The 16988-nt window shown below is 43.4% G+C and overlaps 1 protein-coding gene across 3 annotated transcripts in view; it reads left to right on the top strand.

The window, feature by feature from the left end:
- The window catches only part of nexn (nexilin (F actin binding protein)), an 81236-nt gene that overhangs the window by 50694 nt on the left and 13554 nt on the right, over window positions 1-16988 (top strand). For 2 of the 3 annotated variants that reach the window (XM_059983777.1, XM_059983778.1), the window contains 5 exons: window positions 1630-1711; window positions 3543-3691; window positions 8926-9123; window positions 11499-11678; window positions 13422-13619. In XM_059983777.1, the coding sequence (XP_059839760.1) occupies window positions 1630-1711; window positions 3543-3691; window positions 8926-9123; window positions 11499-11678; window positions 13422-13619 (807 nt within the window). The remainder of the gene's footprint in view (window positions 1-1629; window positions 1712-3542; window positions 3692-8925; window positions 9124-11498; window positions 11679-13421; window positions 13620-16988) is intronic. The other variant, XM_059983779.1, reaches the window with a different exon arrangement.

Here is a 16988-nt window from a genome sequence, read left to right as displayed (position 1 = left end):
TCCCTCACCTTTTCATTCTGACATCTTCCCCCTTCCTTTCCAGTCCTGAAGAAGGATCTCGGCCCAATACGTTGATTGTTTATTCATTTCTATAGATGCTGGTGTGTGGGTGTGTGTGTGTGTGTGTGTGTGACCTCCTTGTGTTTATAATTAACCCTATACTCTGCCCTCAAGTTCAAACTTCAAAGTGGATTGCTTCATGCTTTTTGTAAATCTTATCTCAGTGAATCTTCTCCAATAGTTTGCTCACTCAATGAGGTAAGACTCATTAACTATAATCCCTAGAATTATCCGTTACCTTTCTTGACCAAAGGAATGACATTTGCCACCCTCCCAGGAGATTAGCCCGAAGCCCTATTACTTAGACTTTCGCTCCATTCAGTTGATTGGTGGGATCTAGCCATTGTTGGCAAGGCCAGGATTTACTACCCCTATTTAATGGGCCTTGGAAAGTGATGGTGAGATTCCCTCTTGAACCTGTTGTTGTCCCTGCTAGGCACTCTCTTTGTGTTTTTAGGATAAGGTGTATCAGGATTTAAACCCACTAGTTAAAGCAATGTGATTCCAAGTTAGGATACTTTGTGTCTTTGTGGAAACACAAGGTAGGGGCACTCTCGTGTGTTTGCTGCTCCTGTAGATGGTAGCGATGGTGGATTTCTGAGGTGTGGTTATAGCAGCTTTGATGAGCTGTGTCAGGAGTACATCCTATACACTCCCCAAATGTGTTTATCTACATTGGACATTAAAACTTCAGGTTGCATCAGCAACAAATGACCAGCTTGACAAAAGGAAGCTGAAAGCTGTCAAGCCCTTTTTAAACTTTGCACTGTGTCACCAACAACTGAGCTCTCGTGCTGCTTTTAGCCCGACGAAACTGGATGGCTCCAGTTTCTTTTTTTTTTCAACCAGTTTAGCTCTTTATTGTGCACACAAGATAATGGAGCAGAATTAGTCCATTTGACCCATCGGTTCTGCTCCGCCATTGCATCATGGCTGATTCATCTCCCTCACAGTTCCAATCTCCTGTCTACTCCCTGTATCCCTTCATACCCTGACTAATCAAAAATCTATATACCCAAATATACCCAATGACTTGGCCACCACAACTGTCTATGGCAATGAATTCCACAGATTCACCACCCCTCTGGCTAAAGAACCTCCTTCTCATCTCTGTTTTAAATGGACATCCCTATATTCGGAGGCTGCATCCTCTGATCTTAGATTCCCCCACTATGAGGAAACATCCTCTCCACATCCACTCTATCGAACCCTTTCACCATTCGACAGGTTACAATGAGATACCCCCTCATTCTTCTGAATTCCAGTGAGTACAGGCCCAGAGCCATCAAATGCTGTTCATATGATAAGCCCTTCAATCCCAGACTCAAATACTGCCACTGCTGCATTTCTTACTGTTGCATTTCCAAAAACCCTGCAGCTAAAACACAAAAATTACAAATTCTGATATTGTCCGTTTTCCCAGTTCCCTGTCCTGTCAATTACAGTCTGTGGAGCATCGCCAACGCCACCCCTGTTATAAGGTCAACGTGACATCATTGCTTCCAGCTACATCATTGTTTAATGCTGGGGCGACCGATTCTGAACGTCTTCTCACTCGATTCATTTTAGTATCGGCAGCTCCTTGCTTCAGATGATGAAGAAGAAAATAAATTGGACGAACTGAAGAAAGCATACGTCCCCAAGCTGACAGGTAACAAAGAATCGAGTCCTTCTAATAATACCAAAAATTACTCATCAGAATCAGTCGGGCTTAATATTACTGACATATGTCATAAAATTGTTGTTTTTTTTGTGGCAGCAGTACAGTGCAATCCAAAAAAACTAATTATAGATTATATTAAGAATTATATATAAAATAATTAAGTAAGTAGTGCAGAAAGAGTGAGGTGATATTCATGGGGTGGTGCATTGTCCATCCAGAAATCTGATGGCGGAGGGGAAGAAGCAGCTTGCTCCTAAAACATTGAGTGTGTGTCTTCAGGCTCCTGCACCTCCTCCCTAATAGTAGCAATAAGAAGAAGGCTCGACTTGGGTGATGGGAGTCCTTAATGATGGACGCCGTCCTTTTTGAGGCATCACTCCTTGAAGATGTCCTGGATGCTAGTGCCCACGATGGAGCTGGCTGATGCTTTGTCTGATCCTGTGCTGTGCCCCTCCTCCCGTACCAGACAGTGATGCTACCAGTTAGATTGCTCTCCATGGTACATTTGTAGAAACTTGCCGGAGTCTTTGGTGACATACCGACCCTTGTAAATCTCACAGAGTAGTACAACAGAGAGACAGGCCCTTTGACCCAGCTTGCCCAGGCCAACCAAGATTTCAGAATGGTCTATGAACACCACCTCACTGCTTTGCTCTCTTTTTGCACTATTTGCTTGTTTTTATTTATTTTAACCTTTATAATTTTTTAAAATTGTATGTTGTAATCTACTACTGCCACAAAACAATGAATTTCATGGCATATGTTGGGGGTGCCACAGTGGTGTAGCAGTCTATCACGGCCTGGAGTGTCAGAGTTTGGAATTCAGCTCTGGCGTCCTCTGTAAGCGAGTTTGTACCTTCCTTCCTGTGCGTGTGTGGGTTTCCTCCGCCTGCTCCGGTTTCCTCCCACATTCCAAAGGCATTCTGGTTATAGGTTGATTATTCATTGTAAATTGTCCTGCAATTAGGCTAGGGATTAAAATGGTTGTTGGGCAGTACGGCTCATTGAGCTGGAAGGCCTGGTCCGCGCTGTAACTCTAAATAAAATTTAAAAAATAATAAACCCACTTCTGATTCTGATGCCCATTTAAGCTAATCCCATTTGCCTGTGTTTAACCCATATCTCCCCAAACATTTCCTATCTACAGGTCCAAATACCTTTTAAACATTGTTATAAGACCTGCCTCAACAACTACTTCTGGCAGCTCAGTCCATAAACACACCACCCTCTGTGTGAAGAAGTTGCCCCTCAAGTCCATATTAAATTTTTCCCCTCTCATCTAAAACCTTTGCCTCTTAATTCTTATTCCCCAACCCTGGGAGAAAGACTGCGTGCATTCACCTTCTCTCTGTCCCCTCGTGATTCTATATGCCTCTGCTCTCCAAAGAATGAAGTCTATGCTTGCTGAACATCTCTCCGTAACCAGACCTTTGAGTTCTGTCAACATTCTTCTCAATCTTTAAGACTTTAAAGATGAGATTTATTTGTCACCTGTATATCGAAACATTGTAAATGCTGGGGACTGTCCTGCAAGTCCGGCACCAATGTAGCAAGCCCACACCTTACCAACTCTCACTGACCCAAATGTCTTTGAAATGAGGGAGGAAGGCAGAGAACCTTGAGAAAACTTGTGTGGCCACGGGAGAATGGACAATCTCCTTACAGTGGCGGAAATGAAAACCTGATTGGTGCTACGCCACTGCGCCACCTCTTTTCTGCACTCTTTCCAGCTTATTGGCACGCTTCCTGCAGCAGGGTGACCAAAACATGAGTTGATGGGGGGGGTGGGATAATAAAGAGTGCATTCTTCTGTCCACAGGGACGGTTAAGGGCAAGTTTGCGGAAATGGAAAAGATAAGGCAAGAGGAGGAGAAGAAGAGAATGGAAGAAGAGCGGAAAAGAAGAATTCAGCAGGACATCCTGGAGAAAAGGAAGCTACAACGTGAACTTGCAAAGAAAGGTGCAGAGGTACTGAGATGGTTCTCTATTGGTATGTTTGGAAACCAAGGAATCCTGGCTTGGAGATTAGACCATAAAACATTGGAGCAAAATTAGGCTATTTGGCTAATTAAATCTAGTCCACGTTTGATCATGGCTGATTTATTACCTCTCTCAACCCCATTAACTAACCTTCTCCCCATTACTTGACAAAGTAACTTTGTCATGTCAAATCATGTCAAGTTTATTTAGCTCAAATATAATGAGATCAAGGTACAGTTAGAAATTTGTTTGCAACAGTAACACAGTTGCATGGGTTCAGACCATATTCAGAATATAAATATACATGAATTATCCCAATGAAGAAATGAAAGTCTGTCTCAAACAAGATATTAGTGCAGAAACAGAACCATGATCATGCAACAGTGTCCATAGTGTTCCATTAGGTCAGTTCAGGAACCTGATGGTTGTAAGGAAGTAGCTGTTCCTGAACCTGGTGGTATGAGACTTGAGATGCTGGGGACTCAGCACTGGTGATACAGTAGGTACAGGTAGATACAGTCACTGGTGTGGAGGACTGTTCCCGTGTTCGACTGGGTTGTGTCCACTACTCTCTGCAGCCTTGGCATTTTCTGTTCAGTCCTAACAAGATTTTACAAAATATAAAATATTTGACTCGATTTGAAGAATGAAGACTGGGACCAGGAGGAGGACACCTTGCCCTTCACAAGACCATCCTGCCATGGGATCACACTCTTCCTCCATTTTCTCCAATTTCTCATTGTATTTTGATCCACAGAAGTAGGTTTAAGAGATTCTTAGACACATCGATGAGAAAAATGAAGGGCTATGCAGGAGGAAAAGGTTAGATTAATCTTGGAATAGGTTAAAAAGGTCAGCACAACACAATGGGCTGAAAGGCCTGTCCAGTGCTGTACTATTCTATAAACAGTGAGAATGGTTCCTCTGGAGGCAAAGAAAATAAATATTGACTGATCTTTTAGAAGAGAGACATTTCTATTGTAGAGATGTACTCAGTGGCCACTTTATTAGGTACAGAAAATACACAATAAAGTGGCAAATGAACATGTGTTCACAGTCTACTGCTGTAGCCGATCCACTTCAGGTTCAATGTGTTGTGCATTCAAAGATGCCTTTCTGCACACCACAGTTGTAATGTGTGGTTAGTCGAGTTACTGTTGCCTCCCTGTCAGCTTGAACCAGTCTGGCCTTTCTCCTCTCTCTCTCTAACAAGGCATTTTTTCCTAAAGAGCTGTCACTCACTGGATGTTTTATGTTTTTGCACCATTCTCTGTAAACCCTAGAGGCTTTTGTGCATTCCAGAAGATCAGCAGTCTGAGATGCTGAAACCACCCCATCTAGCACCAGTAACCATTCTACTGTCAAAGTCACATTCCTTTCAAAGTCAAAGTTTGTTCAGAACAACAAATGAACCTCTTGATGCTTTTACGCATTGAGTTGCTGCCAAATTAAATAGCCCATTAAATAGATACATTATTGAGCAGATGTACCTAATAAAGTGGCCACTGAGTGTATGTCAGTGATAACCTGATTCTGAGGGTGTTTTAAAGTGCTTTTCACCCATTGGCTGCTGTATTCCTCACTCTGTATGTAGGATATGTGAGACAAACTTTTCAATGTACCTCTGTTTTCATTTGCGGTCACTGTCGTAGTGTGTGGCATACCACAGCAGGAGCGAGCTTCCGCAAGTAGCAATGTGGTTTGAGAAGGTAAGGTACAAAAGCAGAGGAGGATTATGTTGCTCTCCCAGTGTGACCGTTGTATTTTTGTTTGGTAATGTGGATTGAGAGATGCCTTAGTATTTGCCAGGACTCTCTGAGAATGCTCCTGTGCTTCTCCATCATAGTGCCAATGGACAGGTGGAGGGGTAGGTAGTGCTAAGGAAGCAATGTGATTGCAGCAGGACTTAGACAAATTGGAAGACTGGGCAAAAAATTGACAGATGGAATATAGTGTTGGGAAATGTACTAAAGAACTATAGTGCGGACTATTATTTAAATAGGGTGAAGGTTCAAACCTCAGGGGCAGAGGGACTTGGGAGGTCTTGTGCAAGACTGCCAGAAGGTTGATTTACAGGTTGAGCCTGAAGGCAAATGCAATGTTGGCATTTATTTCAAGGGTAATAGAATATAAAAACAAGGAGGCTTTATAAGACACTAGCCAAGCCACACTTGGAGTATTGTCAACAGTTTTCAGAATCGGGTTTATTATCACCAGCATGCGTCATGAAATTTGTTAACCTTAGCAGCAGCAGTTCAATGCATTACATAATATAGAAGAAGAAAATAATAAAAACATTTAAGTAAATCAATTACAGTATATATTTATTGAATAGATTAAAAATTGTGCAAAAACTAGAAATAATATATATTTTAAAAGTGAGGTAGTGTTCAAGAGTTCAATGTCCATTTAGGAATCGGATGGCAGAGGGGAAGAAGCTGTTCCCGAATTGTTGAGTGTGTGCCTTCAGGCTGCTGTACCTCCTACCTGATAGCATCAGTGGGAAAAGGGCATGCCCTGGGTGCTAGGGGTCCTTAATAATGGATGCTGCCTTTCTAAGACACCACTTTTTGAAGATGTGCTGGGTACTTTGTGGCGAGTACCCAAGATGGAGCCAACTAAATTTATAACCCCCTGCAGCTTCTTTTGGTCCTGAGCAGTAGCCGTACTAGACAGTGATGCAGACTGTCAGAATGCTCCCCACAGTACATTTTGGGCCCCTTCTCTCATAAAGGATGTGTTGTCATTGGAGAGAATCCAGAGGAGGTTCACGAGGATGATTCTAGGAATGAAGGGGTTAACATATGAGGGGCGTTTGGCAGCTTTGGGCCTGTACTCACTGGAAATTAGAAGAATTTGGGAGAATCTCATTGAAACCTATCAGATGTTGAAAGACTAGATAGGGTGGATGTGGAGAGGATGTCTCCTATAGTGGGGGTATCCAGAACTAGAGGGCACAGCCTCAAAACTGAGGGGCAACCTTTTAGATCAGAGGTATTTTTGAAGAATTTTTTCAGTCATAGAATAATGAATCTGTGGAATGCTCTCCCACAGGCTGGTGGAGGCCAAGTCCATAAATATATTTAAGGTGGAAGTTGATAGTTTTCTGATTGGTCAGAGCATCAAAGGATATGACGAAAAGGCAGGTGTAAGGGTTGAGTGGGATGCAGAGCAGACTCGATAGGCTGAATAGTTCTGCTCCTATGTCTTATGGAGCATTTTTAAAGTTGGCTTGAGAGAGCAAATGAGCTTTGGTTTCATATCACCCCTGACATTCTCTATTTACCTCAGGAGGATGTCAGTCACAATTTCTATCAGATTTCAAGTTCAAGAAGTTCAAAGTAAATTTATCATCAAAGTACATGTATGTTACCATATACAATCCTGAGATTTATTTTCTTGCAGTCATTCCCAGTAAATACAAAGAAATACAATAATCAATAAAAACTGTACACAAGGCAGACAGACAAATGATGTGCAAAAGACAACAAATTGTGCAATACAAAAAAAGAAACAAAATAATAATAATAATAATAATATATAAATAAGTAATAAATATAGAGAACATGGATGAAGAGTCCTTGAAATGGAGTCCATGGTTTGTGGAAACAGTTCAGTGCTGGAGTGAGTGAAGTTGGGGGAAGTTATTCCCTCTGATTCAAGAGCCTGATGGTTGAGGGGTAATAACTGTTACTGAACCTGGTGGTGTGGCTTCTGAGGCTCCTTTACCATGGCAGCAGTAAGAAGAGAGCATGGCTTAGACAGTGGGGGTCCTTGATGATGGATGCTGCTTCCCTGTTCAGAAGCAAGGAGCCTACCAGTCAAGCCATAGATGCTATTTGAAGTGAAAGACCTCCATTGTACAGAAGGATAGACCTTCCTATTTTGAAAACTAGCTCTTGACTTCCAGAAAGCCTGGCTGGTATTTGTGTCAACATCACTCACCTGGTCCAGTCTCATTTGCTTCCAATAATCTTTATTTTCGAGCAACAATCCAACTTTTTTTTTAGCAGAATCGGCAATATTTATAATGCTTTGTTGAATTTTGTTTCTTGGTAATTATCCCAAGTGAAGCAGTCACTATTTACCTCGCTGACCTCTATCCTCTTTCCCAATGGTCTTCTGATGACAGGATCCCCAGTTCTGACATTGCTTTTCACAACTGTAATTGGTATTACTTTAATATTGTAACATGTCCCGAGGAGCAGTGAAACGCTTGTTTTGCATACTGTTCATGCAGATCAGATCATTCCACAGTGCATTGAGGTGGAATAAGGTAAAAAAAAGAACAATGCAGAATAAAGTGTAGAAGCTACTGGAAAAAGTGCTGGTAAGTAATAAAGTGCAAGATCATAGTGGGGTAGATTGTAAGGTCAAGAGTCTATCTTATTGTGCGAGGACTTTTCAAGAATCTGATAACAGTGGGATAGAAGCTGTCCTTGGAGCCTGGTGGTACGTACTTTTAGGCTTGTGTATCTTCTGCCAGATGGGAGAGTGAAGAGAGAACATCCGGAGATAGTGGGGTTTGCTATGCTGGCTGCTTTACTAAGGTAGCAAGAAGTGTAGACATAGAGAGGGAGGCTGGTTCCTGTCATGTGCTGAGCTGTCTCCACAAGTCGCTGCAGTTCCTTGCGGTCACGTGCAGAGCAGTTGCCATACCAAGCTGTTAAACATCCAGACGGAATGATGCATATGATAAAAACTGGTGAGGGTTGACGGGAAGTGCCATATTTCTATAGCCTCCTGAGGAAGTAGAGGCCTTGGTGAGCTTTCTTGCTGAACCCATGGAGTATCTACAGTGTACATTTACTTCTACTTCTCCATCCATATTTCAGTAAAACATCTGAAACTATGCACGACTTTCCACTTGTATAAATTCTGAGTTTGTTTCAGTGCAGTGAAATGGAGTGAAATCCTTTGTATAGGTAGAAGTGTCAGCCACTTTGGCAAAATTGCAAGAAACAGACTAAAGATCATCTGTTTTATATATTTTTTAAAAAAGGTTGTTGCTGTCAAGACTATAAGACATCCGACCAACCTAAAGACCTACATGTTCTATGTAAGATCATAAGACATAGGAACAGAACTAGGCCTGAAAACACGGCCTTGTGTACAGAGCCAAGATGGCACTTGTCTTCCTCATAAAGGAACAGTATTTTACATGAAGTGGGAGAACCCAAAAGAAATGTTTATTAAAAGAAAGGGTTTCTGTTTTAAAACAGGAAGATGAAGCTTTTTCCTCAACCATAAATATTTCTGAAGGTGTTAACACGACACCAGGCAAAACCACAATGAACTTTGAGGATCTGGAGAATGCGGGGGAAGATGATGACCAGCAAAACATTGAAGAAGACATGCAAAGATACGAAGAAAATGAACGATCCTTTCGGCAAGCAAAGCGCCATTCAGCAGTGTTGTCAGTAAGTCCACATCTCCATCCCAATCTCAGAATGGCCCAACTTTATGCACCTTAAATTGTCTCGTCGTGGAACATCGCGATATCATCTAATCCAAGGTGGTGTAATAAGTCTTCTGGCTACAGAAGAGAGACTTGACAGGATTTCTACTATTGACTCTGTGTACGAAGTAGCCTGTGTGTCTGTGTTGTTTCTTGTGAATCATTGTGCCGTTTCTACTCTGTGTGTTGAGTATCTTGGAACACACCTCATCAAGACACCATTCAGAATTTTCTCCTAAGAATAATTTCCAGACAATGGATCAATATTCAGAGTGCAGTGCATCGACAGCCAATTTCTGTATAGCAAGTAACAGTGAGGTTTTGTCTCCACACCAGGGATTGGACACTTAATCAATATTCCGGTTCCTTCTGTCTTTGTCTGTATTTACATCCGTGTTTGTCTGTTGGGGATCAGTGTAATATTGAAAGTGCTACTTGTCCATTCCCAGTACCTGGAGAGGAGATAAATAGGATGCTCTGTGAAACTCACATCATTTACCTAGAGGAGGCAAAATGCAGGTATTTTCCACTGAGATGGGTGAGAGTAGAACTGGAGGTCATGGGTTAAGGGTAAAAGGTGAAATACTTAAGGGGAACGAGAGGGAGAACAACTTCAGTCAGAGGGTGGTGAGAGTGTTGAATGAGCTGCCAGCAGAAGTGGTGGATGTGGGGTTCAATTTCAACGTTTAAGAGAAATTTAGATAGGCACATAGATGGAAGGGCTGGTTGATGAGATGAGGCAGAATAGACTAGATGAGCCAACAAGCCTGTTTCTATGCCATAGTGCTCTGACTCCATGAGAAAGAGAAGAGTTTAGAAGAGGAATTTCCAACTATTTTTTATGCCAGGGGCCCCTACTGTTAACTGAGAGGTGTGTGGTCCCCAGGTTAGGAACCCCTGGTTTAGAAGGGTTTGAGGGGGGAAGCAAGGTAAAAGGTGCACATGACATGTGGAGACCTTGTGAGAGTTGGCTGGAGGTGCTTGGCAGGATGGAGGGGTGTTGAGTGCAAAGGACACGAGAGTCTGGAGAGTGAACGGCATTGCTGGTAAAGTTGGAGTTGAAGAGGTTGTCCAGGTGAGGGCAATGAAGCCACTAAGAGACCCATTCCAACGATGCAATAAGGCAGCTTCTGCAACCCCGTCTGGAAATCAGCCATCTTATTTTAGCAGGCCATCCACCCCATCTCCAATATGGCACCTCCTCAAATAAAAACCTGAGTGGGAAATGTGCTTCCTCAAAAAAAAAGATCCAGGCTATCTTTTCTTTAAATCTTTTTAAGGGTCAGATTGACAATCCGATCACTTTTTGAGTGGGGAAGTCCCCAAGCCACAGAGAGGTTCCAGCCATTTTTGTTGTGACGGTGTTTCCTGTCACTCTAGTGCTTACCCATCGCTAGTGTTGACTGTCTATCATATCCAACGACGACAGGAAACCTGTGCAAGTGGAAACGCCATTGCATTGGGGCAGTTCCACTCTCTCAACCTCAGAGGTCTTGATCCAGTGGCGCAAGTCATCGTCACAAACTGGGGTCTTGGTTGGAGTGGATGACCATGATCTCCTCTGTGCCTCGCTATGTCCCTTGGTCTCCACAACGTCTGCCAGAGCTACTTTTGCATGCTTGGGCAGGTATGTCCCTATCTCACCGGGGTAAGAGGCCCACCGGCTATCCTCACCAGGTTAGTGGTGTGGTCGCTGTCACATGCCAACAGCTACTTGGAGCCACATGTGGGACCAAAAGTGAGTGAACCGCCCCAGAAGGAGCATGACATGCCCTTTCACCAGAGGTGCTACCCCTCCCTGGACACCCCATACACCCCCCAGGCCCCAGAAGAGGCTTTTCCAGCAGCCCTGCTGGGAAAACTGGCGGTTTATCTGATACCAGCATAGATCCTGACACAGGTTCAGTAACTAATCTTCTCTCAATGGTGAGGGAAAGATCTGGGAGTATGCTCTGTTGGCACCAGAAATGCGGCAACACTTGCGGGCTGTCTTCAGAACAATCCCCAGACTGTGTTGGTCGTTGATGCAAAATGAAGCATTTCACTTTGTTTCCATGTACATGTGACAAGTATGGCTCATTATCTTTTTTTCTTGGGGCTGAAGGGCCTGTTTCTGTGACTTTCTCTCTCTGTGTCTGTCTCCTGCTTTCATTCCTGAATAAACCATGAAAAAAGTTGAGCGGAAATAAAGAGATGTTTTCTCATGTTCTTTGAACATTTCAGCCCAGTAACTAAGAAATTGGAGATGTGCCAGCTGACCAATAATTTGATCCCATGCTCTTTACCCATATTTTATAATCATAGAGTTTTAAAAAAAAATTTGTACTTTTGTACCAGGAAAAAGATGATGACAAGGAGAGCAAGGCTGAGAGGAAGAGCTCAATACGTCCCGGGAAATTAAAACTCAGCTTTGAAGAACTGGAGAGGCAGAGGCAAGACCAGGAAAAGAGAAAAGCGGAGGAGGAGTCGAGACGGCGCATTGAGGAGGAGAAGGCGGCCTTCGCAGAAGCCAGGAAGGTGGGAACTGAATGATCTGTGTACCAACCAACTGTCTTTTAAAAGTGATTATTGTACCTGCCTCAACCACTTCCTCTGGCAGCTCATTCCACGTACATACGTGTGCCTGTTATCTCTGTATAATGGGTTCTTATCTCAGATGAAGCATTAAACTGGGTGGCACTGCAGCTTAATGCTATAACAGTGGCCCGTGTTCTCATCAAAGAGGGAAAGAGCTGTTGCTAAAAGCATTGAATGTGTGTCTTGTGTCTTGTCCAAGCCTGAGATGTTTTTACCCACATTTCCTCATTAGTAGTGTGGCACGTGGCCAAGTGGTTAGGGTGTTCGACTAGCGACCTGAAGGTTGTGAGTTCGAGCCCAGCCGAGGCAGCGTGTGTGTCCTTGAGCAAGGCACTTAACCACACAATGCTCCAGCCTAATTACACGCTTGTGACCAATTAACCAGCTAACTCGTACATCTCTGGACTGTGACTACATCTCTGATGGAGGAAAACCATGCAGTCATGGGGAGAAGATATTACAGACAGCTGTGGGAATTGAATCTGGGTTGTTGGTGCTCTAATAGTGTAGTAACTAACCACTACACTACTGTGATGTCCCATGGATAAAACACTGGTTGGATCACAATTGGTGATTTGTGTTCAGTTTTGGTCGACAGTACAGAAAGGATGTGGAAGTTTTAAAGAGGGTGCAGAGGAGATTTACCAAGATACTGCCTGGATTAGAGAGCATGTCTTATAAGGATAGGTCGAGGAAGTTAAGGCTTTTCTCTTCGGAGTGAAGGAGAATGAGAGGCAGCTTGATAACATGTTACATCACTGGCGTTTAGAGCAACGATGAAGGTCCTCCATCTCCAGCAGTGTTCAGGGCTTCCTTCATCGTGTCAGTAGCTTTGTTTCCACTACTTTAAGTCATGTAGGTTCTGGGTAGAGACTCGGAATGCTGTTATTGTAAAAGAAGGATTCTTCTTTTTTGTTTCTGTAACAATTTTGTTTTACCAGTCAGGGTTGCTGGCCCTGAGCTGAACCCCCAAACCTGGAGGACTGCACAAAACCCTAACTCCAAACAATGTAGCTCTCCAGATCATTGAGGAATGCAGGTCTCCAAACGACAAAAAAGTTGTGGTCCTCTTGGAGGAGACAACTTGTTAGAATTGTACAAGATGATGAGAGGCATAGGTGGAGTAGATCGCCAGAGACTTTTTCCCAGGGCAGAAATGGCTAATAGGGGGTGTGATTTTGAGTTGATTGGAGGGAAGTATTGGTGGAATTTATATACAGTGAGTGGTGTGTGGAATGCCAGGCCAAGGGTGGTTGTAGATTTGGACACAGTAGGGATATTTAAGAGACTCTTGGTTGGCACGTGGATGATAGAAAAATGGAGAGTTATGTAGGACGGATGGGTTAGATTGATCTTAGAGTAGGTTAAAACTTAAGTCGAAGGGCCTGCACTCTGCTGTTCTACGATGGCTCTTGACCTGAAATGTCAACTCTTCATTTTCCCTCCCACAGATGCCACTCAATCTGCTGAGTTCCTCAAGATAGTAATGAGTGAACACAGAACCTTGAACAATTTTGTATTGCTCCTGATTACAGCATCTGCAGACTCCTATTTCTCCATAATGCCATCCTAATCGTATTTTGAAAGGTTTTGTTCATGGTGGAGAAATATGGATGTTAAATTAGAGAATTAAACAGAGAATGTTTTATGTAGCTTGACTAATTTTCTAATCCACGTACTCAGTCTCTAGCTGAAGATGAAGATGATCAGCCCGATCCCAGTGCGGCTCTGAAGGATCCTGTCCGGCCGGGGAAACTGAAGCTAAGTTTTGAAGAGCTGGAGCGGCAGCGGCGCAGGGAGGAGCAGCGCAGGGCGGAGGAGGAGGCTCGCAGGCGCTTGGAGGAAGAGCGGAAACAATTTGCCGAAGCTCGCAGAAGCATGGTGGGTGTCCCACGTCACAGAGCCTTCCCCCTTTTCTGTGGACCTGTTACTTAGTCCTACAGCAGTAACACAGGCCCTTCGGCCCATCTGGTCCATGCTGACCAAGATTTCCATTTGGCACGTATTCATCTAAATCTTTCCAAACCATTTACTGTATCTGCACAAGTATCTTCTAAATATTGTTAATGCACCTGCCTCAGCCACTTCCTCTGGTAGCTCATTCCATAGACTGACTACTCTCTGAGTGAAAATGTTTTCTCGTTGTACTCCAATTAAATCTCTCCCCTCTCACCTTAAACTTGTGTCTCTCCACTTCACTCCTCACCTTCCCCTTCACTTGCTAGCTTTGTACTCCTCCCCCTCCCCATAACTTATTCTGGCTTTTATCCCCTTTCTCTCCAGTCTTGATGAAGGATATCAGCTCAAAATGTTGTTTATTCCTCTCCATAGATGCTGCCTGATCTGCTGAGTTCCTCCAGCATTTTGTGTGTGTTGCTCTGGATTTCCAGCTTCTGCAAAATCTGTTGTACCTGTGCATTCATCTTAACCATTGCTGCTCGTGATTTTATACACCTGTATAAAATCACCTCTCCATCTCCTATGCTCCGGTGAATAAAGTCCAAGCCTGCTTAACCTCTCCTTATAACCCTGACCTTTGTATATCTTTTCTACCCTCTGACCAGTGGACATAATCCTATTCTGGTGTTCTATGCTGATCCACTCATTGCATCCAAATCAATGCAAGCACTGACAGTGATTATGAGTCACAGAGCACTGCAGCACACAAACAGGCCCTTCAGCCCAATGGTCTTGTTGAACTATTATTCTGCCTAGCCCCATCAACCTGCACTTGGACCAGAGCCCTCCGTATCCCTCCCATCCGTGTACCTATCCAAGCTTCTCTTATATGTTCCAGTTGAGCCTGCATCCACCACGTCTCACTCCCTCTGAGTGGAGAAGTTCCCCTCATGTTTCCCTTAAACCAGGGATTCCCAACCTTTTTTCATGCCATTGACCCCTACCATTAACCAAGGACCCCTGGTTGGGAACTCCTACCTTAAACATTTCACCTTGCATCCTTAAACCATGACCTGTGGTTATAATCTCACCTAACCTCAGTGGAGAAGTCCTGATTGTATTTACCCTATCTATACCCTTCATAATTTTATGTACCTCTTTCAAATCTCTCCACTTTCTCCAATGCTCCAGGGAGTAAAGTCCTAGCCTATTCAACTTTTCCCTAAAACTCAGGTACTCAAGTCCTAGCAATTTCCTTCTAAATTTTCTCTGCTCTTTTTCAATCTTATTGATATCTCTCATAAGAACATACCATAAGAAATAGGAGCAGGAGTAAGCCATATGTCCTATCAAGCCTGCTCTGCCATTCAATAAGATCATCGCTGATCTGGCCATGGACTCGTCTCCACCTACCTTTCTTTTCCCCATAACCCTTAATTCTCCTACTATGCACAAATCTATCCTACCTTGTCTTAAATATACTTACTGAGGTAGCCTTCACTGCTTCTTTGGGCAGAGAAATCCACAGATTCACCACTCTTTTGGAAAAGCAGTTCCTCCTCATCTCTGTCCTAAATCTATTCTCCCAAATCCTGAGGCTATGTCCCCTAGATCTAGTCTCACCTACCAGTGGAAACAACTTTCTTGCTTCTATCTTATCTATCCCACTTTCCTGCCTCTGTCTTATCTATCCTGTAGGTAGATGACAAGAAATTCATGCAATACTCCAAATTAGGCCTCACCAACATCTTATAAAATTTCACCATAACATCACAACTCCTGTAGCTGGTGCCCTGATTTATGAAGGCCAGTGTGCCAAAATCTCTCTTTACAGCCCTATCTATCTGTGTTGCCACTTTTAAGGAATTATGGATCTGTATTCGCAGATCCCTCTCTTCTACCACACTCGCCATTGCCCTACCACTCACAGAATTCCATAATAAAGGGGAAAATGCTTAACATGAGTCTGATGTTATGAGATGTTCCTGCATGCATGTGTGGGGAGTGGGAATCTAAACACGTATGACTCCTTTCAGCAAAATCAAAAGGTTGAAATGCTATGACAGGGGTCAGCATTTTCCTCGTTAGACAAAACATATGCAGAAGGCAAGATACAGAAAGGCATTATCTAATTGAATGGGAAATGGCTGAGACTTTCTAAAGCACTGGGTAGATCAGGAGTATTGTGAGCAGTTTAAGGCCCCTTTTCTAAGAAAGGGTATGCTGGCATTGGAGTGGTTTTGGAGGAGGTTCACGAGAGGGACCCTGGGAATGAAAGGTTTAACATGTGAGAATTTGATGGCTCTGAACCTGTATTCACTGGAGTTTAGAAGAATGGGGGAGGGAGGATCTCATTGAAATGTATTAAATATTGAAAAGCTTAGATAGAGTGGATGTGGAGACGGTGTTTTCTCTAAATTGGAGAGTCTAGGGACAAAGGGCAAGGTTCAGATTTACAAAGGTGTCCTTTTAAAACAGAAGAGGAGGAATTTCTTAAGCCAGTAGGTTAATTGGTCACATATGGATAATTGGGCACGACAGGCTCATTGCGCCGGAAGGACCTGTTATCATGCTGCATCTCTAAAATAAGCAGGATTTCCAGATGCTGGAAATTCAAAGCCACACACACAAAATGCTGGAGAAACTCAGTAGGTCAGGCAGTGTCTTTGAAAATGAATAAGCAGTTGGTGTTTTGGGCCAAGACCATTCTTTGGGACTAGAACGGAAGGGGGATGATGCTGGAATAAGAAGGTGGGGGAGAGGGGAAGGAGGCTATCTAAAAGGTGACAAGTGAAGCCAGGTGGATAGGAAGGGTAAAGGGCCGGAGAAGAAGGAATCTACTAGGAAAGGGGAGTGGACCATAGGAGGAGGGGCACCAGCGGAAGGTGATGGGCAGGTGAGAAGAGGTAAGAGGCCAGAGTGGAGAATAGAAGAAGGAAGGGGGAGGGAAGTAGTAGTTCTAGGGCTTTTAAGGTTGATAAATTGGTATATTATTGTCACAGGTAGAGTGAAAACTAGCATACTGATCAAGTCAGTACCACATATATATTGAGGTAGTACAAGGGTAAAGAGATAAAACTCAATGCAGAATAAAGTGTTGCAGTTACAGAGAAAGTGCAGTGCAGGCACACTGTAAGGCACAAGGTCGTGATCAGGTAGACTGTGAGGTTAAGAATCTATTTCATCATTGGTTGAAGAACCTGATGGCAGTGGGGAAGAAATTGTTGTCGAATGTTCAGGATTGGGTCTTCGTGCTTTCTCTTCAGTGACTATCTTTATTTCGACCACAAATTGTAACTCCTTTGACATTGGTGGCTCCTTTACTGAAGTGATTTTTTTCAAACTGTTGAA

This window comes from Hypanus sabinus, chromosome 11 (genome assembly GCF_030144855.1).
Source record: "Hypanus sabinus isolate sHypSab1 chromosome 11, sHypSab1.hap1, whole genome shotgun sequence".
Taxonomy (NCBI): domain Eukaryota; kingdom Metazoa; phylum Chordata; class Chondrichthyes; order Myliobatiformes; family Dasyatidae; genus Hypanus; species Hypanus sabinus.
Note: the sequence above shows the minus strand (reverse complement) of the source record. Positions and strands in the feature narration are given on the sequence as shown.